Source organism: Schistocerca cancellata, chromosome 1 (assembly GCF_023864275.1).
Source record: "Schistocerca cancellata isolate TAMUIC-IGC-003103 chromosome 1, iqSchCanc2.1, whole genome shotgun sequence".
Lineage (NCBI taxonomy): Eukaryota > Metazoa > Arthropoda > Insecta > Orthoptera > Acrididae > Schistocerca > Schistocerca cancellata.
Genome location: NC_064626.1, coordinates 563,635,392 through 563,653,721, shown reverse-complemented (window position 1 = coordinate 563,653,721; position 18,330 = coordinate 563,635,392). Strand labels below are relative to the sequence as shown.

Genomic DNA, 18,330 nt, shown 5'->3' with positions numbered 1-18,330 from the left:
TTTGGATCTTCTCTATCTCCTCCGTCAACCCGATATGGTACGTATCCCACACTGATGCGCAATACTCAAGTATAGGTCAAACGAGTGTTTTGTAAGCCACCTCCTTTGTTGATGGACTACATTTTCTAAGGACTCTCCCAATGAATCTCAACCTGGTACCCGCCCTACCAACAATTAATTTTATATGATTATTCCACTTCAAATCATTCCGTACGCATACTCCCAGATATTTTAGAGAAGTAACTGCCACCAGTGTTTGTTCTGCTATCATATAATCATACAATAAAGGATCCTTCTTTCTATGTATTCGCAATACATTACATTTGTCTATGTTAAGGGTCAGTTGCCACTCCCTGCGCCAAGTGCCTATCCGCTGCAGATCATCCTGCATTTCGCTACAGTTTTCTAATGCTGCAACTTCTCTGTATATTACAGCATCATCAGCGAAAAGCCGCATGGAACTTCCGACACTATCTACTAGGTCATTTATATATATTGTGAAAAGCAATGGTCCCATAACACTCCCCTGTGGCACGCCAGAGGTTACTTTGTCTGTAGACGTCTCTCCATTGATAACAACATGCTGTGTTCTGTTCGCTAAAAACTCCTCAATCCAGCCACACAGCTGGTCTGATATTCCGTAGGCTCTTAGTTTATCAGGCGACAGTGCGGAACTGTATCGAACGCCTTTCGGAAGTCAAGGAAAATAGCATCTACCTGGGAGCCTGTATCTAATATTTTCTGGGTCTCATGAACAAATAAAACGAGTTGGGTCTCACACGATCGCTGTTTCCGGGATCCATGTTGATTCCTACATAGTAGATTCTGGGTTTCCAAAAACGACATGATACTCGAGCAAAAAACATGTTCTAAAATTCTACAACAGATCGACGTCAGAGATATAGGTCCATAGTTTTGCGCATCTGCTCGACGACCCTTCTTGAAGACTGGGACTACCTGTGCTCTTTTCCAATCATTTGGAACCTTCCGTTCCTCTAGAGACTTGCGGTACACGGCTGTTAGAAGGGGGGCAAGTTCTTTCGCGTACTCTGTGTAGAATCGAATTGGTATCCCGTCAGGTCCAGTGGACTTTCCTCTGTTGAGTGATTCCAGTTGCTTTTCTATTCCTTGGACACTTATTTCGATGTCAGCCATTTTTTCGTTTGTGCGAGGATCTAGAGAAGAAACTGCAGTGCGGTCTTCCTCTGTGAAACAGCTTTGGAAAAAGGTGTTTAGTATTTCATCTTTACGCGTGTCATCCTCTGTTTCAATGCCTTCATCATTCCGGAGTGTGGATATGCTGTTTCGATCCACTTACTGATTTAACGCAAGACCAGAACTTCCTAGGATTTTCTGTCAAGTCGGTACATAGAATTTTACTTTCCAATTCACTGAACGCTTCACGCATAGCCCTCCTTACGCTAACTTTGACATCGTTTAGCTTCTGTTTGTCTGGGAGGTTTTGGCTGCGTTTAAACTTTGAGTGAAGCTCTCTTTGCTTTCGCAGTAGTTTCCTAACTTTGTTGTTGTACCACGGTGGGTTTTTCCCGTCCCTCACAGTTTTATTTCGGCACGTACCTGTCTAAAACGCATTTTACGATTGCCTTGAACTTTTTCCATAAACACTCAACATTGTCAGTGTCGGAACAGAAATTTTCGTTTTGATCTGTTAGGCAGTCTGAAATCTGCCTTCTATTACTCTTGCTAAACAGATAAACCTTCCTCCCTTTTTTATATTCCTATTTACTTCCATATTCAGGGATGCTGCAACGGCCTTATGATCACTGATTCCCTGTTCTGCGCTTACAGAGTCGAAAAGTTCGGGTCTGTTTGTTATCAGTAGGTCCAAGATGTCATCTCCACAAGTCGGTTCTCTGTTTAATTGCTCGAGGTAATTTTCATATAGTGCACTCAGTATAATGTCACTCGATGCTCTGTCCCTACCACCCGTCCTAAACATCTGAGTGTCCCATTCTATATCTGGTAAATTGAAATCTCCACCTAAGACTATAACATGCTGAGAAAATTTATGTGAAATGTATTCCAAATTTTCTCTCAGTTGTTCTGCCACTAATGCTGCTGAGTCGGGAGGTTGGTAAAAGGAGCCAATTATTAACCTAGCTCGGTTGTTGAGTGTAACCTCCACCCATAATAATTCACAGGAACTATCCACTTCTACTTCACTACAGGATAAACTACTACTAACAGCGACAAACACTCCACCACCGGTTGCATGCAATCTATCCTTTCTAAACACCGTCTGTACCTTTGTAAAAATTTCGGCAGAATTTATCTCTGGCTTCAGCCAGCTTTCTGTACCTATAACGATTTCAGCTTCGGTGCTTTCTATCAGCGCTTGAAGTTCAGATACTTTACCAATGCAGCTTCGACAGTTTACAATTACAATACCGATCGCTGCTTGGTCCCCGCATGTCCTGACTTTGCCCCGCACCCGTTGAGGCTGTTGCCCTTTCTGTACTTGCCCAAGGCCATCTAACCTAAAAAACCGCCCAGCCCACGCCACACAACCCCTGCTACCCGTGTAGCCACTTGTTGCGTGTAGTGGACTCCTGACCTATCCAGCGGAACCCGAAACCCCACCACCCTATGGCGCAAGTCGAGGAATCTGCAGCCCACATGGTCGCAGAACCGTCTCAGCCTCTGATTCAGACCCTCCACTCGGCTCTGTACCAAAGGTCCGCAGTCAGTCCTGTCGACAATGCTGCAGATGGTGAGCTCCGCTTTCATCCCGCTAGCGAGACTGGCAGTGTTCACCAAATCAGATAGCCGCCGGAAGCCAGAGAGGATTTCCTCCGATCCATAGCGACACACATCATTGGTGCCGACATGAGCGACCACCTGCAGATGGGTGCACCCTGTACCCTTCATGGCATCCGGAAGGACCCTTTCCACATCTGGAATGACTCCCCCCTCAGAGACACCTGGACACTTCCCTTGTTGAATGCCCTTCCTGGCACAAAGTAACACTGCGGACGTGATGGACTTGCAATATTGACTGTCTAGGCGTGGTTGAACTACAGACTTCAAGAGCCGTGGACCTCCTTCCTGGTGGAATGACTGGAACTGATCGGCTGTTGTACCCTCTCCGTCTAATAGGCACTCCTCATGCAGGGTTGTTTACATCTTTGGGCGGGTTTAGTGACATCTCTGAACAGTCAACGGGACTGTGTCTGTGATACAATATCCACAGTCAACATCTATCTTCAGGAGTTCTGGGGACCGGAGTGATGCAAAACTTTTTTTGATTTGTGAACATTGTCGTTCTTTTGTACTACAGTGACTTATTGAAAACGAACTTCATGAGGTAATAAATATACTGTGAAGTGCTAATCAGAAGGCCCAGCTCCTTAAACATGCATTTACAAGATTCTTGCAGTACATTTTGAGCAATGAAGACTTTCTTCCTTAAAGATGAGTTACCTAGAACATTATTTCCTGTGACATTATTAAATGAAAATTGCAAAATATGTTACCCTACAGATATCTCTCCCCCCAAGATTTGCAATGATTCTTATTAAGTGCAAATGTGGATGATCCATGTTGTCTTAGGAGTTGCAAAATGTGCTATTTCCAGTTTAAAATCTCGCCAGTATCGACACCTAAGAATTTTGAAATTCCCACTCTATTATTTCCTCACCAAGTGTTGCACTTATCACCGGTGTAGTACCCCTAGATGTATAGAACTGAATATGTTGTGTCTTTTTAAAACTGAGTGTGAGACCATTCACATAAAACCAGTCAGTGACACTGTTGTGTAGATGGTTTACCATTTCTTCTGTTGCTGTGAGTATGCTTGATAAAATTATTTAATTGGATAGATAAAAAATCTACTCGCCAAGTGGCAGCAGAACTTACATGTAAAAGACTGTTGTGATTGGCAACCTTTTAGAGCAAGTTGCTCTTTCTTCAGGCAGAAGGGTTGAAGGGGAAGGAAGAAGGGTGAAGGAAAAGGACTGGAGAGGTCTAGGAAAAAGGTTATATGTTGGGAAAGTCACCAGAACCCTGCATCAGGGGGAGACTTGCCATACCGAATGAGAAAGAAAGAGTCTTTCTTGCCAGCCACAACAGTCTTTCATGTCAGTCTTTCATGTGTGTGTTCTGTCGCCACTTGGTGAGTAGATTTTTTATCCATCCAATTTAGTAAGTTTATCAGTAATTGTGTGTATGCTTGGATTGATTACAATACTAGTATCACCTGCAAAAAAGAACTGATTGTGCTCTACTTTAGACAGAAGATAATTTTCATATTTGAGAAACATTTGAGGAAATGCATTTAATTTAACATGTCTCTGTCTATAACCCTTTGCTGCTGTTTACACTTATCGTGCAGTAATAGCTATTATAATTTCTTCACAGACTATACTATGAAGGTTCCTTTTGTCAGCCACAGTTCATCTACATGCTCCTGTCCAGAGCTAAATAGGCAAAGTTTTTCCTTGAGATATGACACTACTGCCTCCTTGTTTGCTGCACATACAAATATTTGTGCTTTTTTGGTAGGTCTTTGTACTCTGGTAATCAGTGCTGCTACAATTACCTCTTGGTCACTGATGCTGCCAGTTCCATCCTGAAAGAAGTTGGATCTAATTAATTCCATCATGTATGGATTTCCGTCCTGACTAGGATTCTGAAATACCTATTCCAAATAGTTTTGAGAGAAGACATTTCCCTAAGTTTCACAGGGTGTCTTGTTACTCGCACCACTTACAAAAACTGTAATTATCCCAATCTACTGTCACCTCCAATGATAACAGTATGATTGGAAACATAACATAACAGCAGGTTGATATTTTCTTAAATCTTCAATTACATCTGGAGTTGAGTACAATTATTCTGTAGCCCTTCAGTTATTTAATTTGTGTAGGTTGGTGGTTTTTTTTTTTTTTTTTATCAATGTTCCGACTTGCTCTCGAGGTCCTCAGTTGGTCAGTAGCTTAATCAACTTCATGTTTCTCAAATGTAGCACATTTAGTTATTGGGCAGTAATTTAACTTGTCTTAGGATTTGTCTAATCCTCAGTAAAGAAATGGCAGGCCCACTGTTGCTGTGGCCAATCAAAATTCTTTATGAATATGAAACTCTCTCTACATTGTCCACCTACAAACAGTTGTGTGTGGTAGCAGCAGTGCCTCCATCACAGTGACAATGACAGTATGTAGGGAAATGGAAGGGTACTGATGACAGAGTGGAGCTATGAAATGGGTCATGAGGCATGCCCAGATAGTTCAGTCCCTGAGAGCATTCTCCGACTGGCAAATATCCAATTTAGTCATGATCTGGTATACAATTTCAATCTGCCCGTGAATTTCACCCTCACAGTGCTTGGCCTTTATTTTATAGCAGATAGAGACAGATACTGCTAGTCTTACTGTGTTGTAAATTGTTATGATGGCAGTTAATTCCTTACTGAGATCTTTGCCACTGTCCGAAAAATTATGTACTGTGGAATATTCAGCTGCTGAAATTGCATTATCAAAGGGTACATAATGGCATTTCATAGATTAGGTGAGCAGAAGAATACCGCTTAGAGATAAATACGTGAAGAGGATACTCCTCCCTTCAAGGCATGATGAAGGGTAGGTAGAGGCCTGATGGAGGATGACCTTTAGTGCAGGGTGATTGTACTGTAAACGATATTCAATAAGTGTTATTGCAGGCTTCTAGGAATTGTAGAAGGGACTTACTATGTAAGTTTTGATAAATAACATAAAAACATGATATATCCACTGATGATGGCACAAAAAATGTCCAGGTAGCAATGATTGAGCAAGTTTATTTATCAGAGATCAATAATACATCTACTTGAATGTGGATTGAGACAAAACATAGTCAGTCACTTCTTGAACCTGAACAACAACACTTCTGGTGGCTGAAGGCTGGTCAGATTGTCACTGCATCTAAGTTCATTAAACACACACCTTATAAAAGTCAGACCTGCAGGTAGCAAAACTGTCTTAAGTCCATTGTGTAGCCATTTGAAAGTTGAACAGGAATAAATTCAGAAGTCCACAAGTCTATCACAATGGCAGATCCCATTTTCTTCAGTAAGGAGACATCAAACACTAGAAGTCCACATCTGACAGCTCCAGGGGTTGAGGGCAGATGTGAAACGAAGTGACAACATAGAGGTGAGGCTTAAGTGAGAATCCTGATTGAAGGAATCCTTTGGAATCAGCACCTGGCATAGGAAAACTCACTCAGTGAACTAGTTAAGTCTGGCTGAGCACAGCCCTAAATACCAGTCGGCTTCAGGATACAGCTGGGCTTGTTTTCGATTGTACCTTGCATAAGATAATAGGTCTGTGCTGCCTGTGGTCTCTAGTGGTGCTTGGCTCACCATCTGGTAGACAATAGGAGCATGGCTGTTCTCTTCTGACTACCTGCATCATCAGGGAATATGTACACTGATCAAGCAGAACATTATGAGCACCTACCTAATAGCCAGTATACCCACCTTCAGCACGGGCAACAGTGGTGACGTGTTGTGGCATGGAACCAAGGATGACCTGGCAGGTCACTGGAGGGAGTTGACATGACATTTGTATACACATTATCTAATTCCCATAAATTCCGAGGAAGGGGGTTGATGAGCTCTGATGCCATGTTCAATCACATCCCAGATGTGTTCAATAGGGTTCAGTTCTTGCGAGTTGGGGGGGGGGGGGGGGGGTCAGCACATCAATTGGAACTTGACACTGCATTTCTTGAACCAATCCATCACACTTCTGGTCTTACGACACAGTGAATTACCTTCTTGAAAACTGCCACTGCTTTCAGGAAACGTGATCGTCATGAAGAGTGTACATGGCCTGCAACCAGTATACAATATGCCTTGGTTGTCATTGCACCTTGCACAAGCTCTGCTGGACCCATGCATGCCCCCATGAATGTTCCTCAGAGCATAATGGAGCCGCCACCAGCCAGTGTCCGTCCTGCAGTACAGATGTCGAGGAGCTATTACCCTGGAAGATGACTGATTTGTGCCCTCCCATTGACATCATGGAGGAGGTATTGGGATTCATCAGACCATGCAATGCACCACCTCATACCACTGCCCAGAGTCAATAGTCATGTGCCATTTCAGTTGTAGCTGCCATGTCATGGTATTAACATTGGCAAATGCATGGGTTGTCAGCTGCAGACACTCATCATTAGGAAAGTTCAGTGTAATGTGTCTTCAATCACACTTGTTCTCTGCCCAAAATTAAAGTTTGATGTTAGTTCCACCACAGTTTGCTGCCTGTCCTGTTTTACCAGTCTGCCCAGCCTACATCATCTGACATCTGTCACAAGTGGTGGCTGCCCAACTCAGTGATGCCTGGATGTAGTTTCACCTTTGTTTCACTACATGTTGAAGACACTCAAATACCTTAAAAGTTGCGCAGTTTCCAGAATGTTTGTGCTGAGCCTCTGGGCCATCACAATCTGCCCTTCGTCAAACTCAAATAGATCGCCCACCTTCCACATTTTACAAATACACTGCACGCCCACTGATACTATATGCACTGTACATGAGTCTAAGTAATTCCTCACCAGGTGACACTGCTATTGCCTGGACAGGTTTATATCAATAGTAGATCAGTGGTCATAATGTTCCAGCTGATCAGTATATATTAACCTGCAACTGTAAGTATCCTGAGACGTTTGATGAGATCCCTACAGGATATTCTTTTAATAACCCTATATATTAATCTCACTTCTCATTTTCAAAATTTTAAAACTTTTTCAGCTCCAGCAAAGTTTCTCCAGAAGATAATAACATAGGAAGTGCAAAGCATGCTAAGCTGATTCATGAGCAGCTGATCAATTTGCTCATGCCATCTTAACTGTTGGCCTATTTTGATGTCTAGGAATATTATGTATGAGGCTTCATTAATTTTCTGATTCTTAGTATCCATTTCAAGAACTTGTAGGTTTTGTTTGTTGTGTAAAATTGCATTATATTAATTTTGAAGAATTGAGGCGTAAGCTATTTGCTGTGAAACATTTGTATTCATGGTTAGTGTCTGCGTTGTGGAGTTGGACCCTTTGATCACAGTTCTTGTATCACCAGAAAACATCACTATGTACTATTTGTTTTCTGTTACTTTAATCACAGTTGGTAGATAATTAGCATAGAAGATATAATTCTGCCTGTTGAGCATGAAAGATTCTAGCTGAACCAGTGGTTCATCTTCCATGCCATAGTGTAGAAACTTTTTAATAAATGGTATAATATGTACAGTTGTCCTTAGCAAGGCCACAGAAGATCCCCAATGGATACTTTCTGAAAGTTAGCTCACTCAAAATTTTGTCCATTAAGCCAAATATAGCTCTTCCTGTGAAGAACCCCTTATGAAAGCAAGACTTTGAATGTGTCAGTGAACTGTTTTGTATAGTGTGGCTATAAGCCCTAATACGCAAATTCCCTCAAATGCCTCAACACTGGCAGCAGATAGTGATCGGTTTATAGATAGATATTACATGCCTCTGTATAATTTTGTTGACTGGCATCACTACCACATTATTTACTCTTTTGGGAAGTACACCAGTTATCCTTGATTGGTTACACATATTGTACAGTGAGAGATTAAATCTACACAATTTTAAGATGATAATTACCCCCAGGGGGTCCACAAATCCTTTGTGGATACGTGCATAGCGAGCACGGGACCCCGAGCTAATGTGGCCCTCCTTCCTTTCCGGGCTGCATACCTTCCTTTTCCGCATCCTTCCCTCTCCCCCATCTTCGCCCCTCCTCCCCTCACCTCTGGCTCTTTCCTTCTCTTTCTCCCCCTGTGGGAGTATGGTTTGTGCCTACGTCTGGAGACGTGACCTTTGTCGATTTCCCAAGGATGGTACCCCTTCACTTGTTTATCGTCGGGCATTCGCTGCTCTATGTGCACAAATGACGGAAGCCACATTTATTTACACCGATGGCTCAAAAACATCGTTAGGTGTAGGGAGTGCCTATATTGTTGGCGACACCCCAAATCACTTTCGGCTTCCCGACCAGTGTTCGGTTTATACTGCGGAGCTTTACGCTGTTCTCCAGGCTGTCCACTACATCCGCTGCCATCAGCGGATACAGTACGTTATCTGCTCAGATTCTCTCAGCTCTCAGCTCTCTCCTCAGTCTCCAAGCTCTTTACCCTGTGCACCCTCTGGTCCACCGTATTCAGGACTGTCTGCGCTTGCTCCACCTGGTGGGCGTCTCGGTGGCGTTCCTCTGGCTCCCGGGACACCTTGGTATCTGTGGAAATGAGGCGGCCAATATAGCAGGTAAGGCTGCAGCCTCTCTTCTTCAGCCAGCTATTCAATCGATTCCCTTCGCCGATCTACGGAGCATTTTATGTCGTCGTGTTGTTCTTTTATGGCACGCACATTGGTCGACACTTCCCCATAATAAATTGCGAGACGTGAAAGCTCTTCCCTGTGCTTGGACCTCTTCCTCCTGAACACGTCGTCGGGAGGAGGTAATTTTAACTAGACTCTGGATAGGGCACTGTCTTTTTTAGCCATCAACATCTTTTAAGCGGCGATCCTCCCCCACTCTGTCCCCACTGCTCTCAGCTGTGGGCGGTAAGACACCTTTTAATTGAGTGCCCCTATTTTAATCCGTTATGCTCCCATCTACAGCTGTCGCCTGATATATTGTCGATTTTAGCAGATGGCACGCGCTCAGCCGATCGCGTTCTCAAGTTTATCAGTGCCAGTGAAATGACGTCAGTCATTTGAAGCTTTTTTTGGGGACAACCAACCCCTTTCTGTAGTGGATTTTTAAGCCTTCCTTCTGCTTTTAGTTTCTCCAATTTTATGACTTTCGTTCCCATTGCTGCTGGTTTCCATTTCTGGTTTTTTACTGTTTCCTAAGTCATGGACTGGGCGCTAATGACCATAGCAGTTTTGCGCCCTAAAACCAAAACAAAAAAAAATAAAAAATAAAAAAAAGATGATAATTTATACACCACCATACTCATGGGGTGGGAGCTTCTAAGTAATTCTATGATTTTTACAGTTTCTTTAGGAGTTACGCATTTGAAATGAAGAGCTTTGTTTTATGTTGTATGCATGTAATGAGTCAGGTGTATGACTACTGTGAGAGATTGGTCATTATGGTTTCCAGTTTTTTTTTCCAGCCACAGCCCCCAGGGGACTCAAAGTTCTTTCATGCCTTCATGTGTGACACACAGGCCCCGAACTATTGCATATAATTTTTTCTTTCCAGGCTGAATTTCCTTCCCCATGCCCTTCCCTCCTCCCCGTCCTCGCTCTCCCCTCCCCTGCATGTTGAAATTTTTTTGCCCTTTTCTTTTCTTTTTCATCCATCCTTTTTGTTGCTTTTGGTCCCACTTTGGGGTTTGACCTCCACTTCTAAAGTTTCTCTCTGTTGTTTGTGCCATCTGGGGAAGAACTCCATCCTTAGTGTTCATGGTGCAGATTCCTCTCCCCTCTTCCTTCCCCACCTTAGTCCTGCTAGGTGACCAGCACATGAAGCCAGTCTGCATGATGAGGCTGTTATGTACCCATCTGGCTAAGCACTTTGACAACACAGAGATTGCACTTCTGATACCTAAGCTGTTGCCTCACAATGTATGCCTAGGAATGGTTACTTGTCATTCTGGAGCATCAGTTTTTCAGGTAATGGCTGCCATGCCAGATGCCCTTGCTGTGGCTGGGTGGTGCTAATGGGGAGAGCCCTGGTAGCACTGGGCAATATCAGGGCAGATGCTTTGCGTATGAAATGTATCAAGCTCCAAAAAACTGGCCATTCTTCTATGGCCATCTCTTCAGTTTGGTAATAGATCATTGAATGCTGCTTCTTATGATCCTGTGGACTACCCTTCCCTGGCTACCCCCTGAGAGAAGGGCTAAGCCCACCAGCTTGAGGTGAAACACTATCCCCACTACTTGGTCTATACTAGGACAGGTAGGGACACGTTCACTGCCTTAGAGCCATTATTTTCTGTGGAAAATATTGAAGGCAAGGTTGGTGAAGTAAAGTGGAGCTTATGAGTAAGATGGGGTCAGGATTACTGCTTATAAAAACTTTCTCTGCCGCCCAATCTGCAGGCCTTCGTGCTTGTACTCACCTTGACGACATCCCGGTGTCCATTACTCCTTAATAGTCTTTGAATATGGATAAGGTAGTCATTTTTCATAGGGACCTCATACTTCAAACTGATGAGAATATCCTGACCAGTCTGGAATGTTGGGGCATTGATTTTATTTGGTGTGTGCAGGAAGGTGATAAGGACAATGACACTGATACCGGCACCTTTATTCTGGCTATGGAGGGAGATACCCTCCCAGAGAAGGTCAAGGTTGCAAGGTTGTGTGTTACTGGTACTCCCCCCCCCCCCCCTCACCACCACTGCCTCTGAAGTGCTTTCTTTACATGTGTTTCGGGCACATTTCTTACCAATGTATGGTGGACCCTCTATGTGGCACCCACTCCATTAGGGGAGTCACTGTGTTGTGCCACCTGAGTGTATTAATTGTCATGACCATCACTCTCTCTGCTCACCAGATTGCGTGGCATATAAGAAGGAAAAGAAGATACAGGAGTATAAGTACCTGGATTGTTAATCTTATACCAAGTCCTGTGAACAATATTATGAGGAGGGAAGTTGCTACTCTCCATATAGTGGAAATGCTGAGTCGCAGATAGGCACAACAAAGAACTGAAGCTTTTGACCTTTGGCCTTCATCACCAAACACACACACACACACACACACACACACACACACACACACACACACACACACACACACACACACACACACTAACTATGCCGTCACTATCTGCCCTTAGTCATGGGCCAACTCTTGGGAGGCTACCCCACTGTCACACAATCAAAGAGACTTCTACTATGTGGCATTCTTCCCTCCACCTCTCCCTATGGGAATCTTCGTATCAGCCATATTAGGTTGGCCCATGGTTTTTTACTCCACAATAAGGCCTCCCCCCCTCCATTCTGTAGTTGAAGCTCCCCCATCCCCGCACATGGTGGTCCACATTTTACTGTACAAAAAGTTTTAATTCCCCCCCCCCCCCCCCCCCCCCCCCCCCCCCCCTATCGGCGACTCGGCATCTCCACTATACAGTGACTAGCAACTTACTTTGTCATAATATTGTTACATTCCATCCTGGATTTTCCATTGTTTGATTTTTGACTGTGTCTTGTCAGAAATATAGCAGACCTCACTCTGTGTCAGTAACTTCTACCTTTTCCTCTGTTACTTGCTTTCCTCCTCCTTTCTCTTCCTTACACCAGACCCATCCTCCTCCCCTGCAGTTCCCAAGCCCTCCCCTCAGGGTGCTGCTCCCCCTCTCCAGATAAAGTGTCCCTCTTCTTCTGCACCCACTGGTGGTGAGGATTCACTCTCAGGACCCCTCTTCCTTGCCATCTCTCAAGTCAGAGGCCTGCTACCACAACTTGGCCATGGAACTCAGTCTGTACACCCCAAGGTACCTGCTGCCTTTCAGTTCTGGATCTTGAAGTCTGCTCGAGGAGGAGGAGGAGGAGGAGGAGGAGGAGGAGGAGGAGTCCCAGAACAAGGCCCCCTCCACTGCCCCCAGAGATGTTGACATCTTCCATCATCCTCGCAACCTGAGCTTGACCTCTTATTTAGGGAAGTCATCCCATATTTTTTTGTGATGGGTGTTGACCCAGTGGTGGTTGGCAATCTCCATCTCCTTCCTGACAGGCCACCTTCACCTGGTGCCCTAACTGGCCTCCTTCAGCAACTCTCCCCTCCCTCCCTTCTCCTTGGGGATTTTAGTGCCCATCAACCTTTGTGGAGCAGTGCTTTTTCATCTAATCAGGGGCTCCTCATTGATAAGTTTCTTGCAGACCAAGACCTGTGTCTTCTTAATGATGGTTTCCCTACCAATTACAGTGTCACATGTAGCACTTTGTTTGCCTTTGATCTTTTGCCCCCCTCCCCTAACTGGTTGTCCTGTATCAGTCACCTGAAGGTTGAATGTTTTTGTAAACTCAATGTTCTTAGCTTTCTTGCCCACACCTCTTGTAGTGCAGATCATTTGTCTCTCTTTTGCCTTTACTGGGCATTACTCCTGTCTCGTCTCGAATATGGATTTCAAGTTTATGGTTCAGCTGCCCCTTCCACACTGCTCTTCTTTGACCTGCTTCACCATCATCATCAATCTAGCCACCATTGCCTTTCAAACTAGACCTGTTGACAGTCTTCCAGATGCTGGGATCCCTCCCCTTTTGGTTCGGAGGTCCCAGTTCCTATGCTGTCACTATCCGCCCTTCCCCTGATCATCCCTCCTATTCTATTATTTTCAAAGCTTAGGGCTCGAGAGGGTTTAATGGGTGGATTCTGCCTCGCTTCTCTTGACTGTGATTTCCATCTCCCCTCATTGTCCTCTTCTCCCAACCATTCTCTCCTCTGCCCCCCCCCCCCCCTCCCGGGTTAGTTGTTTCTCAGTCTTGGATTCATATGGATCTCTTCAGGTCCAAAACCCTACATTGCCCCCATGGCATTCCATTCTTTATTCTGAACACACTCACAGGAGTTTCAGGATGCTATTGTTTCTTACACTGATGGCTTTAAATCCGCAATTATTTGGGATATGCCTTCACGTCCTCTGTTAGCATCAAACACCATCTCTTGCTTGCCAAGTTTGGGGTATTTACTGCAGAATTGATGGCCATCTATGGTGGCCTCTGTTTTATTAAACAGTCCTCCCTCACTCAAGTTTTTTTGTGTATAGACTCAATGAGTGGCCTTCAGGCTATCACTCACTGTGTTTCCCACTGCCCCTTGGTCTCTGCTATCCATAATCTTCTCGCCAATTTTGACAATGCTGCTTGTTTTGTTGATTTCCTGTGGGTTCCCGGCCACATAGGGATCCCGGGTAATTAACTTGCTGATCATCGGGCTGGGAGAGGAGCCATCTACCCCCCATTCCCCATGATACTGTTGGGTGTGGATTTGTGGCTTCACAGCAAATCCATTTTTCCTTAGTCATGGGCCAACTCTTGGGAGGCTACCCCACTGTCACACAATCAAAGAGACTCCTACTATGTGGCATTCTTCCCTCCACCTCTCCCTATGGGAATCTTCGTATCAGCCATATTAGGTTGGCCCATGGTTTTTTACTCCACAATGAGGCCTGCCCCCCTCCATTCTGTAGTTGAAGCCCCCCCATCCCCGCACATGGTGGTCCACATTTTACTGGACTACCCCCACCTTTTGGACCTTCGCACTAAATATGCCCTCCACCTTCCTTGTCCTGGGTGTAGCAGACAACCCATACATGGTTAAATCTGTTTTCAGTTTTCTTCGTGAAACTGGTTTGCCCTCTCGAGTTTAAGTCCTTGAATTTTCCTCTGGTATTGGAATTCTTCAGTTAGCATTGGTGTTTGTTATGGAGGCTTTGGTCCTGCCTCTACATCACCTTGGTTCTCTTGATCATGATATGGTGTGGGAACTGGGATGAGCCAATGGCATTGCTGCTGCCCTACCGTGCCAAGCATTTCTGGGGCACACTGTTCTCCCCGATTCCCTCCATCCTCTCCTGTTCTTTCCTCTTCCTGCTGCCCTGACATTCCTGTTACCTCTTTGTAATCTTCTGGGCCTACTGCATAACACATCTTCCAACGACATAATAAATTTTATATAACCAGTTACACTGCTATGGGTATTGTTTTACTTCGACTATAAGTCTATTTCAGCTATGTAGCAATCATCAGGTTGTTTGTAAGTCCTCACTTCCATGCAGTATCATTGATTCTGTTCCTGTGTATTTGTTTACTAACTATATTGTTTCGTTGTTATTTTCGAAGCAATCAGTTGTGTGTTCCGGCATGTTCCAACACTTCATTCATAAAGGTCAGAAATAAACTTAATATCCAGATGAAATTTCGTGACAGCAACTATTTCAGATGATATCGCTGATCATCTGACATAATTACTGTCGTGAAATTTCAGCTGGTTGCTAAGTTTATTTCTGACCATTATTAGTGAAGCATCAGAACATACTGAAAAACACAACTGATTACTACAAAAGTAACACCATAACAATATAGGCAGTAAACAAATAGACAGCAACATAATCTACAATATTGCATGGAAGTCAGGATTTGAAAACATAACCTGATGATGGGTGTACAGCTGAAATATGCATATAGTTCAAATAAAAAAATAATATCCATAGCAGCATAACTTGTTATATAAAATTTATTATTTTCCCTCTTTGTTTGCCTATTTTCCTTTCTTCTTGACTGGGCTGTGCTGTTTGTATTGTTCCTGCCATGCTTTCTGCCACCTTACGATAGGAGACTGATGACCTTGCTGTTTGCCCTCCTCTTCCCCAATTGACCAACTATCAGCTAAAAGTCAAAGTAACACTGAGTTGTTCTGTTTCTGTTGTAACACTCATTTAAGAAGTTAATAAAATTCTGGACATTTCCCTGTCTCTTTTAGTTACTTTAGTAGTAATTAGTTAGTAGCAGTAGTTCCACTTCTGTATTTTAATTTCATCCATAGATAATGGAAGAAAGACCACAGCTGTAATTTAACAGTTTAAGAAAACAATTTGGCTCAGCCAATATAAGTGTGATAGAGCAGAATTATTCTCTTAAGTTACTATTTTTTATGCTTTTAAACAAGAAAAGATTATAAAAATTATACACTAATGTATCCTTCCTCCATAAGTGGAAAAATCTAAACTTACTTTGAATTTATTATTTGATGTTATGAATCCTCACTAATAATAGCTTTAAATTGTCTTCTTAGTGTTTCAGACTGGAATGGTTGGATACCAGGAATCCCTTACAGATCCATCATACCATGCACAAATCCTAGTTCTTACATATCCTTTGATTGGCAACTATGGAGTAACAGATGAGAGTAAAGATGAATTTGATCTTCCCCAGTAAGTGAGAGATAAAACTGTAACGATAGAGATTGCAGTTACTTTTATTTTAGAAATTTTACATATTTTTTTATACCTACAAACATAATGTATCAGTTAAGTTTCCATGTGACCTGCCCTCACAGTCTCATATCTGCAGGTGGTTTGAGTCGAGACGTATATGGGCAACAGGATTGGTTGTTGGAGAGCTCTGTGAAACTCCCAGCCATTGGCGTCAAGTTAGGACACTATCACAGTGGATGCATGAGCATGGAGTGCCTGGCATTTGTGGCATTGATACAAGAGAATTGACCAAAAAGATTAGAGAAAAAGGATCACTTTTAGGAAAGATTGTGATGGGAGTGCCACCGTCCTCTGTTCCTTCAGCTGTGTTGTTTGAGGATCCCAATAAAAGAAACCTTGTGAATGAGGTTTCTATTGAGGTACTGTGAACTATTTGTGTGTTACATCAGTGTTGTCAGTAAATCAAATGCCTTGTACATGTAGCATACTGTATATGTATTAATATTCTTATTTGGCAGCAGTGTTTGTCTTTTACAGAAAGTAATGACCTTCAGTGCTTCAGCACCAGTGACAATATGTGCTGTGGATTGTGGTTTAAAATACAACCAATTAAGGTGTCTGTTAAAGAGAGGAGTCAGGGTGGATTTAGTTCCATGGAACCATCCACTAGATGTTGAGAAATATGATGGTCTTTTCCTAAGCAATGGACCAGGAGATCCAGAAATGTGCAAAGAAACCATAGAAAACATACAGAAGATAATGAAGCAGGATAAAATAAAGCCAATCTTTGGTATTTGCTTGGGTCACCAGCTGTTATCACTTGCTGCAGGATGCAAAGCATACAAAATGAAGTAAGTTTTAATATTGTTCAACATCATAAACAAATATTAGTCCAGTGATGTGCATTCTGTTTGAGTGACAGTAGTGTACTTATTGAGAAAATTAAGTTATTAAACAAATATAATGTGAGTTGATCTTGTTTGACTGGATTATGTCTTGCTAATTTCCATAAAGATGACACTTCACTGAACAATTTGCTGAGAGTGACAGATGGTGGACCATTTGTAATGAAACAATAACATGAAATATTATTTATTGTTAAAAGGCTACTTTAGTTGTATGAATAATTTTTTCAACTCTACAGAGACGCGTATTAATAATAGTGTAGCCAAGAAGGGGAAGAGTATGAGACATTCAGCTGCTACACTCCCCTTCCTCCTCCAAATGTAAGTGAATGAGTGAGTGAGTGATTTGTTATTCTAAAGTTCTTCTGTGAAGAAGTGAGTAGTACACGTGTACTTAACTATGTTGACTAGTCAGTCAACATATTCTAGCACTTCTGTGTTTTTTTGAGCATTTGTGTTGCAAGATTTATCTTTACAGCATAGTGATCATCAGAAGAAATGTAGCAACAGTTCTTAGACTGCATCTAGTGGCTGCCTGGGTAAGTTTTATGTTCACTGTGGTACAGGCATCCATTGATCAAGTACAGATATTAACAGGCTGCTAAGTATGGATGCAGGGGGATTGGCCACTGTCCAGAAAGAGCTGGAAGCTGTGTTGGCCTCTGTAGATACGTTTCAGGATGCTGGCATGGGCTGGCATCTCTGGAGCCTAAGTGTCATCTGGTATCCCTGATGTCACAACACCCTCAGATTCTCCCACACCAGCCTGATGAGGTCTGGACAAGCACAGCAGATGGGATTCTTGGTCATTCAGAGTACCAATGCAAGGTATGTGATGGAGACCACATGCAAATACCAGGCAAATTGGGAAGAAATGCTAGTATCCACTGTCTCTGATTGCCAAGGTTTCACATCAGGTACATAGAGGAGACACTGCTGGCAGTGACTAAATGCACTTGTTCACATTGGCACAAATGATGGCTCTGCCTGGGTTCTGAGTTCATCCAGGCAGCTGGCTGCTTTATTGAAGACAGCTAGCTTCCTGAGTGGAGTGGAGGCAGAGCAGAAGTTTCGCAGCAGCAGCTCCAGAACCAAATACGGTACTCTGGTTTGGAGCCAAGTGGAAGGCTTAAAATCAGGTTGAATGCTGGTGGTGGAGGTGTGTTTAGAGCTGTAAATAATATGATAACATCTAGTGAGGTTAGAATAGATTACAAATATGAAGGTGGCTCGAACATGATAATAGTCCTTCTATAGTCGACCCCCACCCAGCTCATGGGCAGTAGTGGTGGAATATTTGAGCTAGTGTTGGGACAAGACTGCACATACACAGTTCGTGGTTATGTAATAATATTAGGGGGAGATTCCAGCTTAGAAAAACTACAAACTAATTGAAGCAGGCAGCAGTGATAAGGAATCATATGAATTTGTACTAAATACATTATCCAAAACTTACCTTGAACATTAATCAGAGAACACTCATAATAGTAGCATCAGTTATGCTGGTTGTCA

General features: G+C 43.2%; 1 protein-coding gene across 1 annotated transcript in view; it reads left to right on the top strand.

Annotated features, from left to right (window-relative positions):
- Window positions 1-18,330, top strand: part of LOC126181199 (CAD protein) — a 572,589-nt gene that overhangs the window by 101,309 nt on the left and 452,950 nt on the right. Inside the window, exons 2-4 of the mRNA XM_049924752.1 lie at window positions 15,772-15,910; window positions 16,050-16,332; window positions 16,451-16,764. Of these exons, the coding sequence (XP_049780709.1) occupies window positions 15,772-15,910; window positions 16,050-16,332; window positions 16,451-16,764 (736 nt within the window). The remainder of the gene's footprint in view (window positions 1-15,771; window positions 15,911-16,049; window positions 16,333-16,450; window positions 16,765-18,330) is intronic.